Raw genomic sequence first — 9,257 nt, forward strand, 5'->3', positions numbered from 1 at the left:
AGGTGTGTGACGTGACAGGTGAAAACTAATGGGTTGCTATGGTGACAAACAAGAGTGCACAATGAGTCCAAACGTGGAACAGGTGACGCTAATGGGTAATCATGGAAACAAGACAAGGGAGTGAAAAGCCAGTGTCATGTCTGTATTATCATGTTTTGTTTTAAGTCATGTTTTGTTTAGTTTCTGTCTTTTCACTCCCTTGTCTGGTCACCATAGCAACCATTAGTTTTCACCTGTCACGTCACGCACCTGTTTCACGTTTTGAGTCACGCACCTGCTTTCACTAATCATGTCCATAGTATTTAAGTTCATTCATTTTCTGTTGTTCGTCCTGACGACCTCACCCCATAAATGCTTCTGCACACCCTTATGATCCTTGCTGCTCTTTTTTCATGCCGGTTCCATGCCAAGTAAGTTTTTGTTTATCAAGCCACAGTTTATGTTTTGTGTAATTGTTCATAGTTTCCGCCACTGTGCGTGCTTTTCATTTGTACTTTTTTGCTATAGTCTTTTGGTTTCATAGTTTATTCTCCGCCACTGTGCGCGCTTTTTTTGGATATATTAAATAAATCATGTACCTTAATTCCCGTCTCGCCCGTGCCAACTTTCCGTTGCATCCCGGAAAAGCAAACACCCAAGACCAAGTTTTGACAGCCAGAAACTAAAGAGTCCAATAACTAAACAAAACATTACTCAAACAAAACATGATTACACAGACATGACAAAACATGCTTGAAACTAGAATATCAAGTGTTGCAAAGCTGTGTCATCAACACTCACAAGTATAAAACTACTTTTTTAAAGTAATCATTTCTTATTTTAAGCAGGAAAAAAAAAATCAAGATGCCGAGCGCATATCATTATGTCAAGATAATGGCACTAGCATTTACTTCATTTAAGAATATTTTTCAACATATTGAGCAAAAAGGTCTCTATCAAGAAAAATGCACTTGCTATTAGTGAGAATATACCGTATTTTCCGCACTATAAGGCGCACCTAAAAACCACAAATTTTCTCAAAAGCTGACAGTGCGCCTTATAACCCGGTGCGCTTTATATATGGATAAATATTAAGATTCATTTTCATAAAGTTTCGGTCTCGCAACTTCGGTAAACAGCCGCCATCTTTTTTCCCGGTAGAACAGGAAGCGCTTCTTCTACGCAAGCAACCGCCAAGGTAAGCACCCGCCCCCATAGAACAGGAAGCGCTTCTTCTTCTACTGTAAGCAACCACCCGCCCGCGTAGAAGAAGAAAAAGCGCGCGGATATTATCATTTCCTTTGTGTGTTTACATCTGTAAAGACCACAAAATGGCTCCTACAAAGCGACAGGGATCCGGTTCATGAAAAGACGCAATCTCTCCATCCGCACACGGACTACTATTTCACAGCAACTGATATTCCTGTGAACCGCACTGTGGATACAACGGGAGCACGTACGGTGAATATTCGCACCACAGGGAATGAGAAGTCATCCTTCACTGTGGTTCTAGCTTGCCATGCTAATGGCCAGAAACTTCCACCCATGGTGATATTCAAAAGGAAGACCTTGCCAAAAGAGACCTTTCCAGCCGGCGTCATCATAAAAGCTAACTCGAAGGGATGGATGGATGAAGAAAAGATGAGCGAGTGGTTAAGGGAAGTTTAAGTTTACGCGAAGAGGCCGGGTGGCTTTTTTCACGCAGCTTCGTCCATGTTGATATACGACTCCATGCGCGCCCACATCACGCTGGTTTTAATATATTATTAAAGTTTGACTGACCTATCTGACTGTTTTTTTGACATTCCTTTAGCGCAGTTAGATGCGGCTTATAACACGGGGCGGCTTATAGGTGGACAAAGTTTTGAAATATGCCGTTCATTGAAGGCGCGGCTTATAACCCAGGGCGGCTTATGGTGCGGAAAATACGGTACTTATTTTAAGGTATTTTGGGGTTCATTGAGGTTAGCTAATTTGACTTGTTTTGGAAATTCTTGAATTTTCCTGTTCTATTGGCAGATAATTTTGCTTAGTTCAAATAAAATACCCCTCATTTTTGTATTTTTTGTTTTTTTGAACACTGACTTTTTGCAGTGTCCCCATTGCAAAATTTAAGCGTTAGTTAGCTGAAACGCTCGATGAAAAGACGCGTTTGTGTTGGCAGGAGAAGCAACGCTTCCTGACTGACGTCCTCCATGAGGTCATGCTCCTGGACGGCCTTGGCTCCTCCCACCCCATCTCTCAGGAGGTGCAGCAGGCCGCCGACATCGACCGCGTCTTCGACTGGATCGCTTACAAGAAAGCAAGTATTTCCCGGCGTCATTGCTAGGGATGATGTTTGATAAGAAATGATCGAGTTCCAGCCCATTATCAAATCCTCTTATCGAACCGATTCCTTATCGATTCTCTTATCGAATCCAGATAAGTTGTTGTATATGGAAAAAAAACACAATATTTGGTTTAACAAAAGCTTCTCTTTTATTTTATAAGAAAAAAATAAAATCCATCCATCCATCCATCCATCCATCTTCTTCCGCTTATCCGAGGTCGGGTCGCGGGGGCAGCAGCCTAAGCAGGGAAGCCCAGACTTCCCTCTCCCCAGCCACTTCGTCCAGCTCTTCCTGTGGGACCCCGAGGCGTTCCCAGGCCAGCCGGGAGATATAGTCTTCCCAACGTGTCCTGGGTCTTCCCCGCGGCCTCCTACCGGTCGGACGTGCCCTAAACACCTCCCTAGGGAGGCGTTCGGGTGGCATCCTGACCAGATGCCCGAACCACCTCATCTGGCTCCTCTCCATGTGGAGGAGCAGCGGCTTTACTTTGAGCTCCCCCCGGATGACAGAGCTTCTCACCCTATCTCTAAGGGAGAGCCCCGCCACCCGGCGGAGGAAACTCATTTCGGCCGCTTGTACCCGTGATCTTGTCCTTTCGGTCATGACCCAAAGCTCATGACCATAGGTGAGGATGGGAACGTAGATCGACCGGTAAATTGAGAGCTTTGCCTTCCGGCTCAGCTCCTTCTTCACCACAACGGACCGATACAGCGTCCGCATTACTGAAGACGCCGCACCGATCCGCCTGTCGATCTCACGATTCACTCTTCCCTCACTCGTGAACAAGACTCCGAGGTACTTGAACTCCTCCACTTGGGGCAAGATCTCCTCCCCAACCCGGAGATGGCACTCCACCCTTTTCCGGGCGAGAACCATGGACTCGGACTTGGAGGTGCTGATTCTCATCCCAGTCGCTTCACACTCAGCTGCGAACCGATCCAGTGAGAGCTGAAGATCCTGGCTAGATGAAGCCATCAGGACCACATCATCTGCAAAAAGCAGAGACCTAATCCTGCAGCCACCAAACCAGATCCCCTCAACGCCTTGACTGCGCCTAGAAATTCTGTCCATAAAAGTTATGAACAGAATGGGTGACAAAGGGCAGCCTTGGCGGAGTCCAACCCTCACCGGAAACGTGTCCGACTTACTGCCGGCAATGCGGACCAAGCTCTGACACTGATCATACAGGGAGCGGACCGCCACAATCAGACAGTCCGATACCCCATACTCTCTGAGCACTCCCCACAGGACTTCCCGAGGGACACGGTCGAATGCCTTCTCCAAGTCCACAAAACACATGTAGACTGGTTGGGCAAACTCCCATGCACCCTCAAGGACCCTGCTGAGAGTATAGAGCTGGTCCACAGTTCCACGACCAGGACGAAAACAACACTGTTCCTCCTGAATCCGAGGTTCGACTATCCGGCGTAGCCTCCTCTCCAGTACACCTGAATAGACCTTACCGGGAAGGCTGAGGAGTGTGATCCCACGATAGTTAGAACACACCCTCCGGTTCCCCTTTTTAAAGAGAGGAACCACCACCCCGGTCTGCCAATCCAAAGGTACCGCCCCCGATGTCCACGCGATGCTGCAGAGTCTTGTCAACCAAGACAGCCCCACAGCATCCAGAGCCTTAAGGAACTCCGGGCGGATCTCATCCACCCCCGGGGCCTTGCCACCGAGGAGCTTTTTAACTACCTCAGCAACCTCATACATAGCACTAAGCAAAAAAAACAACTTCGTATGCAGTGTTATTTCATTTAAATTTCAAAAAATGTTTGCGGCTCCCATTGTTTTCTATAATTTGTGAAACTGGTCAAAATGGCTCTTTGACTGGTAAAGGTTGCCGACCCATGCTATAGGTGAATAGCCATGCCTTGAGGTGTTTTTTCCAGTCCATTATTTTTGCTGCATCACAGGAAATGACGGAGCTCAGTCTAATGACTGAGATGTCCCACAGGGCATTTCTTGTGGGACGGGATTCGTTCCCAGAGATTTGAATAAAGAACCAACCCTTTTTCTTTACTATAGTGGCCTTGATAACGGGAACCGGTTCTCAAAAAGGGATTTGAGTCCATGGAATCGGTTCTTTTCTTATCGAACAACCGGGAGAAGCGGTTTCGAACATCATCCCTAGTCATTGCCGACGCAGACACTCTGAACGCGCTGCCGTTTGTGCCGCCTGCAGGGGGCGGCGCTGATCCGGATGCTGGCCAACGTCATGGGACAGAGACTCTTCCGGAAAGGACTTAATGTAAGTAGAAGGGCTGGCATGTGGAGCTGAGATGTTTCTTGTTGTGTGAACAAAGCGATGCGGCGGACAGATCTAGAAGCAGCAGTCACTGTCGCTTTGGGAGCAAAGACAATGTTTTAGGATTTGGGAAACAGAGCGTGACTTTGTCTCGGGGAAAGTGACACGAGTGGCGGCGCCAGCGCTGCATTATTCATGACGGCGCGGCGCTCTGATGATTGCCGCTGCTTAACGCTAATGTCGCGAAAAAAAAAAGTTTCAATTTAGTTTGCCTCATGAGGACAATCTCTTTGCTGCTGTCTTGATGAGAGCCTCAAGGCGCTATGGAGAGAATAAACTGTTGGTTGTGACCAGAGGTGGGTAGAGTAGCCAGAAATTGTACTCAAGTAAGAGTACTGTTACTTTAGAGATTTATTACTCAAGTAAAAGTAAGGAGTAGTCACCCAAATATTTACTTGAGTAAAAGTAAAAAGTATGTTGTGAAAAAACTACTCAAGTACTGAGTAACTGATGAGTAACATACACACACATATCATATATATATATATATATATATATATATATATATATACATATATATATATATATATACATATATATATATATATATCAAGGTCATCAAGGGGCGGCATGGCGTAGTGGGTAGAGCAACCGTGCCAGAAACCTGAGGGTTGCAGGTTCGCTCCCCGCCTATAACCATCCAAAAATCGCTGCCGTTGTGTCCTTGGGCGGGACACTTCACCCTTTTCCCCCAGTGCCACTCACACCGGTGAATTAAATGATGAATGATAGGTGGTGGTCGGAGGGGCCGTTGGCGCAAATTGCAGCCACGCTTCCGTCAGTCTACCCCAGGGCAGCTGTGGCTATGAAAGTAGCTTACCACCACCAGGTGTGAATGATTGATGGGTTCTACATGTAAAGCGACTTTGGGTACTTAGAAAAGGGCTATATAAATCCCAGGTATTATTATTATTATTATTATATATATACACACACATTCATAAACATATATATATATATATATATATATATATACACACATTTATATATATATATATATATATATATATATATATACACACACACATATATATATACAGTATATAATTTATATTTATTTATTTTGCCGTTTTTGTTTACATGTTAAAGGTGTTTTAATGAATATACATGCATGTTTAACACATATAGATTCCTTTCTTTCATGTTGACAAGAATATAAGTTGGTGTATTACCTGATTCTGATGACTTGCATTGACTGTAATCAGACAGTAGTGATGATAACGTCCACGTTTTCAAATGGAGGAGAAAAAAAGTTCCTCCTTTCTGTCTAATACCACATGAAAGTGGTTGGTTTTTGCCATCTTATTTGTCCAGCTTCCATATTCGTTTTTATACACTTTACAAGAAATACATTGGCGGCAAACTCCGTAGCTTGCTAGCTTGTTTGCGCTGGCTTTCGGAGACTCTTGTTTTGAAAGCGCAGGCGCGACGGAGCGGCACTTTTATTGTGAAGACAGGAACTGTGCAGTCAGTCTTTAGGCTTTTGACGGAAAGTACGGTTGAAATAAAAAAAGGGTCTTTTTTCCTTCACATTTTTGATTGATTGATTGGAACTTTTATTAGTAGATTGCACAGTACAGTACATATTCTGTACAATTGACCACTAAATGGTAACACCCCAATAAGTTTTTCAACTTGTTTAAGTCAGGTCATGTGACCACCTGGCTCTGTTTGATTGGTCCAACGTCACCAGTGACTGCATCTGATTGGTGGAACGGAGTGAACGTCACCAGTGACTGTATTTGTTGAAACGCAGGCACTATGAAGGTCTGTCTGACAGACCAAAACAAACAAAGCGTGCATTAACAGATCGATAAAAATGAGTAGCGAGTAGCGAGCTGAATGTAGATAAAAGTAGCGGAGTAAAAGTAGCGTTTCTTCTCTATAAATATACTCAAGTAAAAGTAAAAGTATGTTGCATTAAAACTACTCTTAGAAGTACAATTTATCCCAAAAGTTACTCAAGTAGATGTAACGGAGTAAATGTAGCGCGTTACTACCCACCTCTGGTTGTGACCAGGTCAAAGGTGATAACGGACCCGATAACCCAGTGTTTTTCAACCTTTTCTGAGCCAAGGCACATTTTTTTTTTTAGAGATGTCCGATAATATCGGCCTGCCGATATAATCGGCCGATAAATGCTTTAAAATGTGATATCGGAAATTATCGGTCTTGTTTTTTTTAATTATCGGTATCGTTTTATTTATTTATTAAATTTTTTTATTTTTATTAAATCAACATAAAAAACACAAGATACACTTACAATTAGTGCACCAACCCAAAAAAAACTCCCTCCCCCATTTACACTCATTCACACAAAAGGGTTGTTTCTTTCTGTTATTAATATTCTGGTTCCTACATTATATATCAATATTATATTGTTTTACTTTCTTTTTTATTCAAGAAAATATTTTTAATTTATTTATCTTTTTTTTTTTTTCTTTTTTTTTTGAAAAAAGGATCTTATCTTCACCATACCTGGTTGTCCAAATTAGGCATAATAATGTGTTAATTCCACCACTGTATATATCGGTATCGGTTGATGTCGGTATCGGTAATTAAAGTGTTGGACAATATCGGAATATCGGATATCGGCAAAAAGTCATTATCGGACATCCCTACTTTAAAATGTAATATCGGAAGTTATCGGTATCGTTTTTTTAAATTATCGGAATCGTTTTATTTTTTTAAATGTTTTTTTTTTAAATTAAATCAACATAAAAAACACAAGATACACTTACAATTAGTGCACCAACCCAAAAAACCTCCCTCCCCCATTTACACTCATTCACACAAAAGGGTTGTTTTTTTCTGTTATTAATATTCTGGTTCCTACATTATATATCAATATTATATTGTTTTACTTTCTTTTTTATTCAAGAAAATATTTTTAATTTATTTATCTTTTTTTTTTTTTTTTTTTTTTTGAAAAAAGGATCTTACCTTCACCATACCTGGTTGTCCAAATTAGGCATAATAATGTGTAAATTCCACGACTGTATATATATCGGTATCGGTTGATATCGGTATCGGTAATTAAAGAGTTGGACAATATCGGGATATCGGATATCGGCAAAAAGTCATTATCGGACATCCCTACTTTAAAATGTAATATCGGAAGTTATCGGTATCGTTTTTTTTAAATTATCGGAATGGTTTTATTTAATTAAAAAAAAAAATTGTTTTTATTAAATCAACATAAAAAACACAAGATACACTTACAATTAGTGCACCAACCCAAAAAAAACTCCCTCCCCCATTTACACTCATTCACACAAAAGGGTTGTTTCTTTCTGTTATTAATATTGTGGTAGGTTCCTACATGATATATCAATATATATCAATACAGTCTGCAAGGGATACAGTCCGTAAGCACACATGATTGTGCGTGCTGCTGCTCCACTAATAGTACTAACCTTTAACACTTCATTTGACTCATTTTCATTCATTACTAGTTTCTATGTAACTGTTTTTATATTGTTTTACTTTCTTTTTTATTCAAGAAATTTTTTAAATTTATCTATCTTATTTTTTATTTTTTTTAAAGGACCTTATCTTCACCATACCTGGTTGTCCAAATTAGGCATAATAATGTGTAAATTCCACGACTGTATATATATCGGTATCGGTTGATATCATTATCGGTAATTAAGAGTCGGACATTATCGGAATATCGGATATCGGCAAAACGTCATTATACGACATCCATCATTTTTTTCATTGAATAAATGTTGAGCAGAAAACATTTAAAAATGAAACTCAGCAGCCGATATTGACAATAAAAAGTTGTTCTCGCAATTGTTGGATATGAATTTAAACTAGAGATGTCCGATAATGGCTTTTTGCCGATATCCCGATATTGTCCAACTCTTTAATTACCGATACCGATATCAACCGATAGAGGGTTAGGGTTACTGGTTGTACAATCAGGCCATGCAGAATAAGGCATTAATAAGTACTTAATAATGACTAATTAAGAGGCAATATGTTACTAATTTACATGTTAATAAGCAACTAATTAATGGTGAATATGTTCCCCATACTAAAGTGTTACCAATCATTTATAAACAACTGCTGCATTTTCTTCGACTTAACTTTCGCCTGTCCCACTAGACCAGCGTTTCTCAAAGTGTGGGGCGCGCCCCACTGGTGGGGAATAGAGACATGACAGGTGGGGCGCGAGGAACGGGAGGAAGGTGGCACTTTTATTGTATTTATTATTGAACTTGATGCAAGTTATTTGATTTATTATTGAACTTGATGCAAGTTATAACACTTTTGTTTTATTTATTATTGAACTTGATGCAAGTTATAACACTTTTTTTGATTTATTATTGAACTTGATGCAAGTTATTTGATTTATTATTGAACTTGATGCAAGTTATAACACTTTTATTTGATTTATTATTGAACTTGATGCAAGTTATAACACTTTTTTTTTAATTATTGAACTTGATGCAAGTTATAACACTTTTGTTTTATTTATTATTGAACTTGATGCAAGTTATAACATTTTTTTTGATTTATTATTGAACTTGATGCAAGTTATTTGATTTATTATTGAACTTGATGCAAGTTATAACACTTTTTTTGATTTATTATTGAACGTGGTGCAAGTTATAACACTTTTTGATTTA

At 40.5% G+C, this 9,257-nt stretch overlaps 1 protein-coding gene across 1 annotated transcript in view; it reads left to right on the plus strand.

Moving 5' to 3' along the window:
* LOC133621502 (thyrotropin-releasing hormone-degrading ectoenzyme-like) overlaps nt 1-9,257 on the plus strand; it is a 240,456-nt gene that overhangs the window by 136,855 nt on the left and 94,344 nt on the right. The window contains exons 7-8 of the mRNA XM_061983554.1: nt 2,144-2,281; nt 4,498-4,563. Of these exons, the coding sequence (XP_061839538.1) occupies nt 2,144-2,281; nt 4,498-4,563 (204 nt within the window). The remainder of the gene's footprint in view (nt 1-2,143; nt 2,282-4,497; nt 4,564-9,257) is intronic.

This window comes from Nerophis lumbriciformis, linkage group LG25 (assembly GCF_033978685.3).
Source record: "Nerophis lumbriciformis linkage group LG25, RoL_Nlum_v2.1, whole genome shotgun sequence".
NCBI classification, from domain to species: Eukaryota; Metazoa; Chordata; class Actinopteri; order Syngnathiformes; family Syngnathidae; genus Nerophis; species Nerophis lumbriciformis.